General features: G+C 40.0%; 1 protein-coding gene across 6 annotated transcripts in view; it reads right to left on the bottom strand.

The window, feature by feature from the left end:
- Positions 1 to 100: 100 nt before the first annotated feature.
- Positions 101 to 13,530, bottom strand: part of kif4 (kinesin family member 4) — an 84,666-nt gene continuing 71,236 nt past the window's right edge. For 5 of the 6 annotated variants that reach the window (XM_073871152.1, XM_073871153.1, XM_073871154.1 and 2 more), the window contains 12 exons: positions 12,960 to 13,073; positions 12,492 to 12,647; positions 7,054 to 7,151; positions 6,759 to 6,888; positions 6,490 to 6,660; positions 6,117 to 6,221; positions 4,916 to 4,993; positions 2,153 to 2,245; positions 1,904 to 2,065; positions 1,596 to 1,718; positions 1,389 to 1,508; positions 101 to 600 (listed from right to left, as the gene is read on the bottom strand). In XM_073871152.1, the coding sequence (XP_073727253.1) occupies positions 403 to 600; positions 1,389 to 1,508; positions 1,596 to 1,718; positions 1,904 to 2,065; positions 2,153 to 2,245; positions 4,916 to 4,993; positions 6,117 to 6,221; positions 6,490 to 6,660; positions 6,759 to 6,888; positions 7,054 to 7,151; positions 12,492 to 12,647; positions 12,960 to 13,073 (1,548 nt within the window). In that variant the 3' untranslated portion in view covers positions 101 to 402. The remainder of the gene's footprint in view (positions 601 to 1,388; positions 1,509 to 1,595; positions 1,719 to 1,903; positions 2,066 to 2,152; positions 2,246 to 4,915; positions 4,994 to 6,116; positions 6,222 to 6,489; positions 6,661 to 6,758; positions 6,889 to 7,053; positions 7,152 to 12,491; positions 12,648 to 12,959; positions 13,074 to 13,530) is intronic. The other variant, XM_073871155.1, reaches the window with a different exon arrangement.

The raw sequence follows: 13,530 nt of genomic DNA, 5'->3' as shown, positions 1-13,530 counted from the left end.
GACTCCGCCTTTAAGCCACCTGAAGTGTCCCATGTCCACATAAAGAAAAGGGCAATGCAAACATGGGTAGCATGAATAAAAAACTCAAAACACAAATAAATAAAATTAACACTTTATTAAAGTCACTGTCATTTTAATAAAACTTACATCAAAAAGTATGATTTTCAATATCACTGCCAAACTGTTAAAAAAAAGTCTATAAAATTCTTGATGACAGTTGCAGTTCACCTTGCTAACGCATTAGCCACTGATGTAAATGAATGAAATGTTGTTACACTATATTACAACTACAGATTAAATTCAAGAAATCAATACATTAGAAGCACATGAATAGGAGACAAAACAAAGACGAGACAAGACATACTAGCGGTCATATTTACCACATTCGGCAACACAACAATGCTAATGTTCTTCACGTATTGGTGTGCAGCCAGAGAAGAAGCTGTTTTTAAAGTTATTCAGGCCACGCTTGTTCTTCCGGAGGAAACTGGCTGTGCTGTTTAGAGCTTCTTCTTCATCACTGTCACTCTCATTGTCAGCAAGGATGGGTTTCTTCTCCAGCTTCAGGTCTGCAGGCAGGTGGCCCATGTCTCCAATCTCCTGCACATCACAAGAAATAAATACTAGTTCACAAGTGTTATATCCGTGTAACTTTCCAAGAATTTGAAGCACTAAAAGGCTGTCACTTGTGCATCTCCATAACTGATGCCGATGCGATATGCATCTTGATGCATAGCCTACGATACACATTAAAGCTACATTTTAACCAGCTACTGATGCGTTTCACCTCATTACAATGCAGTACGGTTCAATTTGGTTCGGTTCAACACGATGTCATTCAATGCAGTATGATGCAATGAAAAAAATTACGCTTTGCATTTTTATATGGTACAGATAGTTTCCACACATTGGATTTGTATATGGGCTTTAGAACCATTATAAGACCACTTTAAGATAGGGATGTGCGATAATTTCCACATCTATGGATTTAATTAATTACTTGGAGGTTATGCTCAATGTGACTATAAAATACGCCTTGGTTTCCATAGTGTTGTGATACAGTCAGCAGGACGTAGCAACAGTTTAGAGAGGAGAAAGCAATCTTAAAATATTGGTCACTTTCTAAATAATAAAAGTACAGCACATCTACTAATAATTATACATAAATAAATCTGTTTTTTTAACCCATGCTAAATATGTTAGAAGCAATCCATTGCGAATGCTAATTTGTATACGATGCACATCGCATCGTTAACTTTTTATGGTGATGCGCCGAAAAATCGTGGAATCTTCCCATCCCTACTATATACTATTTTGATAAACAAATACATAATATGCATGGAACTCTGCCTGTTTTATACTGCAAGAAATAGAAATGCATGATTTACCTTTTTAGTTGGGGGGACACTCGGCGGTCTGAAAAATGTGGAATCTTGAGGACTAATCGCTGTGGGATCCTCAGGAATTGCAACAGCATCCTTACCCACATCACCGATTTCAGCAGTGTCCTGTCAAAAGAAAGAAAAAAATAAATAAATAACGTAAGAAAGCGTAAATACAGCATAAACAAAAATCTCAAAGGATATTATACTAACCAGACTGGTGCGGTTCTCCATATTGCGACATTTCTCGTGATCGCAAAGGCAGTTTTCTCCACAGGTCATTTTTCCCTTACGGCAGCGACAAAGCTTGTTAACACAGCGACCCCGACATGCACACTAAGGAGAGAGTATGCAAATGAGAAAGCACTGCAGAATAAAAATTATTATGGGCTTGGTTTGATCTAAAGCGCACTTGGACATCCTTTTTTAAAATCAGTGAACAATCTGTACACAAAACACTAACTTAAACAGCTAACCTCTGAATTAAAATGTACGCCCTAGTTTCCTGGTTAAACCCTCACCCCTGTCACTTTGGATTTCTTGGAGCTTCTTCTTGCTCTCTCAGTTTTCTCTGGACGCCACTCGTCTTCCTCTTTCTCAGACTCGGATGGAGATATCAGTTCATCCAAATCTATGGGTTCCTGGAGACGAGCCCGTGCGGTCGAGTAGCTTTTGGGCTTGGGCTTAACATGCAAAACAAGACAGAACACTCAAATGAGATGAAAAAAAACCCCCACAAAATCATACAAGCAGAAAGCAGTAAGGTTCACCTTAGGAGGAACATATTCGAAAGATGTATCAGGTGACTCGTTCACAGCAGAGAGGACCTTCTTTGCGCTGGTCAACTGGGCCAGTTGAAGTTTCTGTTGAGATAAAAAATCCTAATTGTCAATTTCTGGTTTTAAAGAAAATGATGCACAAATTTAATTTCTGTGACCTCAAGATATATTTGGTAGCATTTGTGCGATTGCAAATGATCTCTTTGGGGCAGCTGGTTTTCATTTCTTCAGAATAGACAGAGTGGATGTAGCCGCAGATGATGAGAAACGACGAAAAGAACGATTAAAAACTTTTGTTAAGAATGCTGATCCATCCGAAAATCATAACCAATGCTCTGACACGGAGCCATCAACCTTCCAGTCCAAGCCAGAGTGTAAGTCTTATAAAGAAAAATGGCTTGAACATAAACCCGATGTACAGCAATGATGTCACATTGAAAGATATTTTTTATTATTATATTTACTCATGAATTTCACATTTCTATTCGGTGTTTTAATCCCTCCTTTCTTTGATCAAAAGTCTCAATTCACTTTTTTGTATCAAATGCCTTGCTTACAAAAAGAAACTTGCCTACAAAGAAGCTTTACAAGTTGAAACTATTCCTAAAAACATCTCTCAAGTGTATACAAAACCGCAGTATGTTAGATTAGCACACCATCAAAACACGACAAATAAAAAGGTTTTTAATAAAACTCACTTTATAACATTAAAATTCGAATGCTTTAAACAACCATGCGTGATCTCGTGTGGCTTCGGATCACAAAATGAGACAGAAAATAAACTATTTTATGCTAAAGGCTATGCTCGATTAGCATATAGCATTATAAATATACAGTAATGTTATAAAAATAAACGACAGTGTAAAGAACACAGATAAACCACATATAATCGTGTTTATTGTCTCCATGCATCAAAACATCTTTATTTGCCTGTTATTATTCAAAACAGCGTTCTCCACGTGACTGTTCATGGACATCTTTGACACTACGTCGTCTTCTGCGAGTCTCACTATGGGGCTTTCTGACGTTAGTGCCCTCCGGCTTCACGTATAAATGAAACAGACTGAGTGTGAATGGTTAAAGCCTCTAGCACTGCTCATATCTCCGTGTTTGGAATAAATATGCATAATATATTACACATCCGTGTATTTCGCCAAATATGCAGACTTTGAATTAACCAGGTTAGCCCCAATGGACATGGTTTTATCGAGTGCTTTCATGACGACCATGCACAAGTATTTTTCTCAATGACTGCGACTAAGGGTCATATTTTAAATTCAATACATATTCATAACTCCGGACAAAAATTAAGACATTACTATCACTATAGGAATATTAAGTCTTAACCCTTTTTAATGATGTCTGAGGTAAGTACATTTAAATTAACAGAAACTTCAAATTAATGTAAATAAAGAATGCTTTAGGATACCTGTGTCCTTGTGCGGGTTAACAGGTTTTGGTTCTTGTAAAACTGCAGTGTTAAATGCGATGCAGTAAAATATTTGATTGCACCTAACTTTTGTGCTGGTGCACCTAAGAAACAAAGTTAGGCACACCTGTGCAATCAGTGAGAAAAGTTAGTCTTGAGTAGAGGTCGACCGATTTATCGGCCGGCCGATTAATTGGCCGATTTTTTGAAAATTTGCTGCAAAATTAGGCCGATTAATAGGCAGGCGCATCTGCGGGCGCATCTGCGGGCACCTAAGCGTTGTTTTAGAACTCGTGACGCTGCCTCTCCGTCCCATGTGTGTGTGCAGCCGTGCCTTGTTCACAAACAGCTTCAGTAAACAATGGCGGGATAGCGCGAATTAAGCAGCCAGTACAACAGCGCGATGGGCTTATGTCTCGTGGTGCACTGTCCGTGCAAAGATTAGGCTCATTTCATGTGATTAATGAGTGATAATAAGTTTTGTTTGTGTGACAGAGAGAAAAGCCGCGCGTGCACGCTTTCTGTCCTTGAACTGTCTCCGTGCTTTTATTACTCAAAACAAAACTGACTCGATGGCGAAAGGTCGGAAGACCAAATCATATCCACCGAGGAAATGTTTTTCGTGTTGTTACAGAAACACTTTTTTTTACAGTTTTGCGCTGCTCAGCCTGGATTAGAAAACACCGCGTCCGATTCGCGAACTGACTCCTTTGAACGGATTCGTTTGAATGAACGGTTGAAACAACAGATCTGTCTGCCCAGTTATCTAATCTGAAGTACTGAACACAATGTTTTACGTCTTTTCTGACTTCTGGCGCCAACACACGGTGAAAGCGCTATTTTTAGCCTTTCATTGATAAAACTAAAGTGCCTGATTTCTGCGTAGTTTCATTTTGCAAGCGTGTGAAAGTTGCGTGTTCTTTTTTATCAATTGCGCTAAAATATTAGAGAAAGCTCCAACATATTCATGTACAAAACACTGTGCAGCATGTTTACTTACAACACAAGCAGTGGACTCTGACATAATATTAGTTTGCGTCCATATAAACTTTACTCCCGCTCGCGTTTAAATGACAGCAGAGAGACTCGCACAGTCTCGACAGACCACCCCTCACAGTATTCAGGACAGAAAGCGGAACAAAAGAGATGGATTTAAATATCACGTGTAAACGTTATGTGTCTCTCTCGTCCACTTGTGATCCAATCGACGAAAACACATTTTAATACCAAATGTAAACAGCCCCTTAGACTTAAATACCTTAATGTAAATGTGAAATGATTGTTTTGGCAATTAAATGGCGGTCGGTATGAACTGTGCCTTTTACCTGCTTGTACTGTTCGGTTTCTTCCTTAAGTTTCTGATTCTGCTCGCTAAGTTCACGCAGCTTTTCAATTTCCTCTTCCTGTGACAAAAAAACACAACAACTAAGAGAATGAACACTATAAATAAAGATTTCTCAGTTGTTTTCCAATTGTGACTCCCATTTTATTTAAAGGATTAGTACACTTTTATAATTTATTAATTCCCATGTCAACCAAGATGTCTTTCTTTGTTCAGTTTTGTTCAGCTGCTCAGTATATGTTATTAGGTGTGAACGCAGCTTTAGGCAAGATTTTTTGTTGTCTCCAACAATATTTTTAGGGAGTAATAATAAAATAATCATTGTGTCTTATGGCGCTTTTCCATTGCATAGTACCCCACGGTTTGGTTTGGTTTAGTTTGGGTCGGCTTACTTTTGGGAGCTTTTCCATTGGGTGCAGTACGTAGTACCCGATACTTTTTTTCGTACCACCTCGGTTGGGGTTCCAAGCGACCCGAGCTGATACCAAACGTGACGTGAAAACACTGTAGATCACTGATTGGTCTGAGAGAATCACATCATCCCTATAATGTAAAATTAGCTTTACCTCAATGCTAGCATGCTCTGTCTGAAAAACATCCACAGGTTGAGAATCAGTGACACCATAACAGTTTTTTCCAGACTTGCAGTTTGTGGCGGAACATTTACGACGAGCACGTCAGTATTATATATGCTTAAATGCAACCTAAACGAGGCTCCGCGGAGCGGCGTCGGCTGACGCCGCGGGTGTTTGTACAGAAACTGTCATGTGAGACAGAGGTATAGTGATAAACGCGATGTGCAAACATCTGTTTGTGGTGGTAAATTTTTAATTTTGTGGTGGACTGAGAAATAAATAACTGTATTGGAATATACAACGACGCTCTCACTTGTATGATGTCACAGCAGGCAGCGCAAATATAACGACACGCCTATAATCCCTCCCACTGCGAAATGATACTAAACTCGATGGAAAAGCTAACCACGCCAAAGTAAGGTGAGCTGACACGACCCGGGCTGGACTAAACCGTGGGGTGCTATGCAATGGAAAAGCGCCATTAGTAGCAGCTGGGTGCCTGTTTCCATGTAACCACTATGAAGGAGCAGACACTCACTCCCATCACTTTGGGATTGTCCTTCTAATAAAAAATAAAATCCAGATACTTTAAAAAGATTAAAATCACACCTGGAACTGCAGGCGCTGCAGTAGTTCTTTCTCCCGTTTAGACACCTCCTCATGTTCCTCCTCCTTCACAGGCTTATTCTGAAGCTGCCCGAGAAGATACAAAACCTGGAGCACAAATTGAACATTAGTGATGGTCAAATAATAGCTTATTTTAACCACAATTGGCATGTAAACCCACAGAAACTGTGTTAACATAAGGGAACTCTGTTCTTATTTCACTTCAAGGGGTTTGATTATTTTAAAGATGACTCAAATGAAAAACAACCCCAAGACAATCACGACAACCAAGCTCAGGAGTTTGAATGAAAACGGCACTTTAAAAAAGCTCATGAACATATGCCATCTCATTTGTATGTCGCTTTGACAGGCAGACCTTCTCCTGGTGTCTCTGCTCCAGTTCCACCAAGCGACTCTGGTGCTCCATGTCCATAGTTGACATGAGCTTCCTCTCATCACTCAGCATCTTCTGCATGTCCAAAAGATTGGCTTTCTCCTGCTTCAGCTCACTCTCCAGCTTGGCATTAGCAGTTTTGGAAGCTACCACCTGAACCGGGTACAGAAAATAAGAGTCAGTCAACCCACATTTGCAGTACAACGTGTAAATATCCCCAAAACATCTCAGCTATCTGCTTTACGGCTCACCTCCGCCATGAGGATTTTCAGGGCGCTTTTGGCCTCTATGATGGTGGTGATGGAATCCCAGCGCTGCTTCATTCGACCTTCATTATCTGCATCCAGAACCTTCTGCTGCAGGTCAGCTATCTGAGCACTTCTGTGAGATCAAAAAGACAAAGAGAGTTGTGTGTAATGTAAAATTATTTCATTAGTTCATACAACTTGTGTGCTATACTTTCAGAAACTGTACATGGAGAAGGGTGTGTGTGTTTTTTTTTTAAATGGGGCATTGCTAGACTGGCAGCAAGCAATAACATCTGACCTGAGACCCATCTCTGTCTCCAGACTCTCCACCTGCTTGCTGATGGAAGCCTCCAGATCACTCTGGCCCTCCAGCTCTGAGATAGTAAACGTGCGACGCTGAAAAAGCAAAGCATTAAAACGCATTACATGACAGCAGAATAAGGCATTCAGTGAGGCATCGCTGAATTATACGTATACGGGCTAACATGGGCAAACCTTTTTGTGTGTCATTCCATTAAAGGCAGGGTGCATGATCTCTGAAAGCCAATGTTGACATTTGAAATCACTTGAACATGCCCCTTCACCAATAGAATCTGGACCTTCTTTTGATAGACCCACACATGGATTAAAGTGAAAAAAATTCTTCTGACTGAATTTTTTTTCAGGCCAAGTCATATTCCTTGTAAACATGCGAGACCAATAGCATTCTAAGGGGCCAGTCACACCAAAAGCCCTTTAAACGCTTGCAAACGCAAGGCGCGACGCACTGCCTTTTTTAAAAAAAAGAGCAGTGCAACCCGGCTTTTCATATTGCTAAGCAACCACCGAGCTGTCAGGTGTCTTGTCAATCAAATATTGAAGCGTGAGCGCTCTTTTGCTGTTAACTGTCATATTAGCAGAAACTTTAAAAAGAGGGCGCTTGCTCTGACCTTGTTTGAGGGTAAGAGGTGCACAAACACGCAGGAGAGAGTGAGCGAGTGGAGTCCGGTTCTTCAAAGCAACTGTAAACTTCCCTCACCACAACGTAAGGCCCGCCTCTCCCCTCATTCGGGCGCTTCTCCGCTCTCAGCGTTCCTTCAAAAACGCGTGCGCGGCAGGCGGCAAAAACCGCAAGGCGCTCGGCACGCATAAACAGCGTGCAAACGCTCCCTGCCCATAGAATATCATTCAAAAAAGGCGCCTGCAACTGCCATAAACGCTTTTGGTGTGACTGGCCCCTAAGGGGAGATGTTTTTGCCATTAATGCCATATTGAAGTCTACTGTGGCATTTATAGGGTTGCCAACTGTCACTATGAAATACAGCAGCAGTGCGAGTATGTGTTTTTGTGAATAAACACTTAATTACAACATATGATAGGTTTATATATAGTTTGTTAATTTACAGCTTTACCTTCCTTTAATTGAACCATTACCTTTAATAACCATTACCTGTCTAAAACAAAACACTTGTGACTCCTGCACTAAGGGTTAAAAACGTTATCCCGTCATGTTAATCTACTTGTGACAAACTAAAAAAATTAATTCTGTAAGATGTAGTTTGCAGGGCATTTCAGATTAAGGTGAAACAGCTAAATAACTCACTATATAAAAAGAAATACCAATATCACCATCTTTAATGAATCTTAATTATTTATTAATTGTAAATCTTATTAATTTTGGCATTTACTTATACATTTTTTTTAAATCAAGGTTGAAACTGTTAACATTAGTTAATGCACCATGAACTAACAATAACATCAATAACTTTAAGGACATAAACATGAATTAATAAATGCTTATATACTCTATATTTTTCATAGTTTGTTCATGTTATATAATGCATTTACTAATGTGAACAAATACAACTTTATCATATTATTCAGTGCACATAAACGAACAATCCAGGGTCTGTTCTGTTCACACAACAGCTTACAGTCACAGCTCTAATACAGTATGTATGAATTAAACCCTGAACGAGCAACTCGAATAAAACTCGTGTACAATTCACACAGGACGCCTGTAATCATAGTGACAGTTGTACATTGAATGACTGTACCCTTTATCAACAAATTATTATTTTACAATAGAGGCAGAGCTGAGGTGCTATTTTATACGCAATGTTATGCACTTAAAACAACACATTGTGCGCAACGTGCGTATATTACACAAGAGCAAAATTCAAGCTCACTAAGGATAAACAGTCAGTGATGAAATAAGGATAATAAACAATAATGTATATATCTTAGTAAAGGTATAAATTGATTTAAGAGCAGTGAGAGATTGATTGTTTGATTAACATTAGTGACAGATATAAGCAAAAAATTTAATTTACCCTTTTTTCTGCTGTTTATTTACTCCTAAGCCCTAAATGGTCGTGTTTGAGGATACTTGCAAAAACAGGATTTCTGACGCATAACCTTATGTGTATTTAAGGCCAATAAAGCGGCAAAAATACTCACAAGCTCAAAGAGAAGCGAATGCGCGACTTGCTTATTCCCCTCACACAGAAACAGCGCGCATATTTAAGACTGTTGTTATTGTTTTCATTTAAAATCACTTGTCTTTAAATGCGGATACATGTACAAACGTCAAGATTTCCTGACCACGCGCACATGCAACTGTAGAACTGACAGTTGGATGACATCAAAGTACTGCGAGAGCATTTCAGAAGCAGTCTCGTCTAATGAGTTCTCGGTTCGCTCTCATGGGATTTTGATGTCATCTGACTGGTTCTGGTGGCGCCACGTGAAGTTTACCCATGAGTTTAACAAACTCGTTGTATCAGCCACTGGTTAGATCAGCGTAGCAGTCAAAAACGATCACGTATGAGACAATTTAATTACCCCCAAAATACAGGACCCTAGGCTTACTGTGCAAAGACACGTAAATTACCTGGCTGTTTGATTTTCTTAGCTCACGAACTGAAAGGCTTGCCAATCTTCCTCATTTCGCTAAGCCAAGTTAATCTCCATTGGTCTTATACACCTTTATCGATGTCCAAAACATTGGATCCTTCCTGCATTACAAGTATGTCCATGCTAGCAGAAATACAGTTTTTCCTCAGCTTAACGTGAGATTCAGCCAGAAAACCCGGAGTTGTCTGGTGCGTAGTGATTACAGAACGCTAACAGTGGAGAGAGGAACGTGATTTCGCTCCACTCCAGGCTTTGATCACATTCCACTTAACAAGGTGAATACACGGCGTCTTTATATGAAAAGTTAAAGGAATAGTCTACCCTTTTGCCATATTAAACTATTTTATAACCTCAACTTAGACGAATTAATACATATCTATATTTTTTCAATGCGTGCACTGTACAGCGCGTCGCGAATGTGCCAGCACCCAGCCCAGCCCCATTCATTCCTATGGTACCAAACATGGAAGCCACCAAACACTTCCGTGTTTTCCCTATTTAAAGACTGTTACATGAGGAGTTATACCAGTAAGTATGTTGCCACAAAATAAAACTTTTTTTTGGTACCATAGTAATGAATGGGGCTATAGGCTAAATGCTAACACATTCACAACGCGCTGCACAGTGTACGCATTGAAAAAAGATAGGTATGTATTAATTCGTCTAGGTTGAGGTAATAACAGTTTAATATGGCAAAAGGGTAGACTATTCCTTTAATTTAATAATTTTGCAACTGACGGAAATCGGTCGTAGACTCGCTGCAATCGACGGAAATCCGTCGCTACGACGGAGAACTTTAATCCATGGGCCCACCCCACACATACACAACCCAGGTAACGATGTCTGTTAGTATACACACACACACAGTGCCGGCGCCAGCCGAGCGCTGATGAGGGGGCGTCTAAAATACCAGAGGGGGCGATCACATGAATATCCCCTAGCTAGAAAATACATAGGTCTGGTACATTAAGTTTTAACGTGTTATAACCAAACATCTCTGTAATACAACCACTTATACCACGGGTCTGTTGAATGCTGCATTCTGATTGGCTGAGAAATGTTCTATGGGTGTTGATTATTTTTCTGTAAACCGCACACCTAATTTTTCAAATGTCTTAAAAATAGGCACCAGAGCAATGTTTGTGGTAACCGTGGTATAAGTGGAATAATTGACTCCGGTCCTTTGAATTATTTGAAAATAATGCACACCTGCGGTGTAACGGCACTCCGCTTCGCGTCGTGCCGCATTACCACCTTGGTGTGCATCATTTTCTTATAATTCAATGGCCCGTCGTCAATTATTCCTAACAAAAACTACAGCTATAGTGAGCAACGTACAGAGCTCTAAACAATACAACAACAACAAAAACCACATACCTAAGGTTACATATTAGTACAACACTGCTCATTTGAAGTTCAGACCCAGAGGTAGTGGCAGTTGCTGTAGTTTCTTTTTAATCCATTTTCGAATGTCCATGGTGAAATTAGTTAATGCAATATAAATCCTTGAAATTATGAAATGTTCATGTTTGCTTTCAGAAACTGTTAGTTCAAGAAATTTTACATAATGGTGGGGGACAGTGTTGGCAAATAGAGTTGATGGTTTTCAGTCCAAAAACGGTCAAAACGCAACATTTTATCAACATTTTGGTTAAATTTGATCATATAACGTAGTTATTTTAACTGCCACAAGTAATGCACCATAAGCTAGCGATTAAGCAGCTAGAGAACCACAATAGCAAAATGACAACTCGTTTACATACAGCTATGTTGTAGGATAGGCTTGTTCAAATTCGTTAATTATAAATTCAACAATGTCTGTTTTTTATCTATTTACTCCTGATAAACAGGCGTGTGTGTGAGAGAGAGATCGTGTTCGTACATGCTTACCTTTAACGTTAAATGCAGAACAATAATAGGCTGTTTGTTGTACGTTAACTTGCAAGGATGCTGAAGAACATGAACATCTGAACTTTTCAAAAGTATGTACAGTCTGGCTGAAGCTCATGGTGCCAGAATTGACTTAATGACAGCCAAACATTTGGATCTCAGCACCTGAAATGCTCCGATAATTCATCCACACCACGGCATTAATTGATGTGTGACAATCCGGAGTCCGGTTGCAGAACTTGCAGTGCTATTTTCCATATATCCATTGCTACAGGGCAGGCCCAGGTCACTCTCCCACTCCTGTCTGTAGCTTTTTATATACTTTACCACTTCGACATCTTGATTTCCCGCTGAGACTCAGAACGCGGGCTCATTGTCGGCGTGCGTCAACTGTGTTCAACTTCATGCGCCGCCGCAAGAACCAACAGCCGGATGACATCAAAGTACCGCGAGAACGACCCGAGAAATCACACTAAGTGTAATTTTGTCTCGCTCTCGCGGCACTCTGATGCCCCCGCCTGACAGTTCCAGCGGCGCCGCACGAAGCCGAACAAGCCTATACACATGGAGTGGGCGTGTGTCACGGTAGAATACATGCACACTTGTTTTTTTGTTTTGTTAAATAATTAGACTATAAAATTCACTTTAGGAAGACAATACACAAGGCAAATGTGATTTTTAAATAGGGCATTTTATCATTAAAATCCAATTCAACATTAATGATGATCTGAGGGGGCGGGATAGTGCCAGTGAGGGGGCAACGCCCCCCGTGGCGCCGGCCCTGGACACACACCTTACTGCTGATTGGCTACAAGTGTGTTTTGGTAGTTGGCCCGACTCCCTTTTCCAAAGTGTTTCCAAATCATGCACCCCGTTTCAAATGTAGTTTTCAAATGTGTTCAGAATTCCAAAATTGCTGTGTTCATCCAAAATGGTTTGTGTGATTCTCACCCTGACTTTGGCTACAGGCCTCTCTCCTGCCTCCATCTGCTGCCGGAGCTGTGAGATCTCCTCTGCCAGCATTTTCCTGTCTTCCAGCAGGTCCTGTAGGTGTCTGCGGGCCTCTTCTGTGCTCACAAGCACTTCCACCTCATTCAGTAACCAAGCCTAAACCAATCAAAAAAAGACAGAATTTAGGACAGAGTCTATGCAGTGTTAAAGCTAGAATAGACCATTTAAATGGCTACCCATGTGACCCTGTCCTTAAAATCCAGGCAAAATTTTTATAGTCTAATAATGAGATTTGGAGTATCGAATTTTGATTTCAATATTTGACATGATCTCACTCTATCAGTTTTAAAGATATCAAGGTTATGTTTTCACACAGTGTTCTTTACATTAGGATGAGTTTTTCTAGAAAACAATTTTGACAGACAGGGTCAAATTTCTCTTGTTGTAGTTTGTCTTTAAATGAGATGCCTTGACTCTGTTAGCGACGCCCTCTGCTCCACGGCTCTGAAAATCTTTACGCTTCTCCGCCACTTCACTTCTCTTCAGCAGAGCATCTTTGAGTCGCTTGTTAGCAGCAGCCGCCTGTAAAAACAAACAAATAGTCAATAAGTGAATGTTTATTATTTAAAAAAATTAAGAGAAGCAGGGGCTGCTTTGACAAAACTGTCCATTTCAAATGCTGTCTCTTGATATCAGTATTAAGTTTCGTTTGTGTCAAAACGTTTTGCTTGCATTATAATATTCTGTGATCACACGCGTTAATGCATCCACATGACCAGATCCGACTTCATCCTGACAAACACACGCATTCGCTGATGGTTCGTTAATCTGGTTTGCGTGTGTGCGTTAACGCGTACGATTAATAATATAATGACAAACATGCCTGCATGTGTGTGTGAAATGGGTAGCTCTTGACTGTTATGCTTTGCAAAAAGAACAATGCAAAAGGCAAATGCACTTGACTGAATTCCTAGGTGTCTGGAAAGTCAAACATCATTTGAATTAAGTAACCTTAAATGTTAATCCACTTAAAATTTAG

The sequence above is a fragment of the Misgurnus anguillicaudatus genome, chromosome 9, assembly GCF_027580225.2.
Source record: "Misgurnus anguillicaudatus chromosome 9, ASM2758022v2, whole genome shotgun sequence".
Taxonomy (NCBI): Eukaryota; Metazoa; Chordata; class Actinopteri; order Cypriniformes; family Cobitidae; genus Misgurnus; species Misgurnus anguillicaudatus.
The sequence above is the reverse complement of the archived record's forward strand: the minus strand, read 5'-3'. Positions and strand labels throughout refer to the sequence as shown.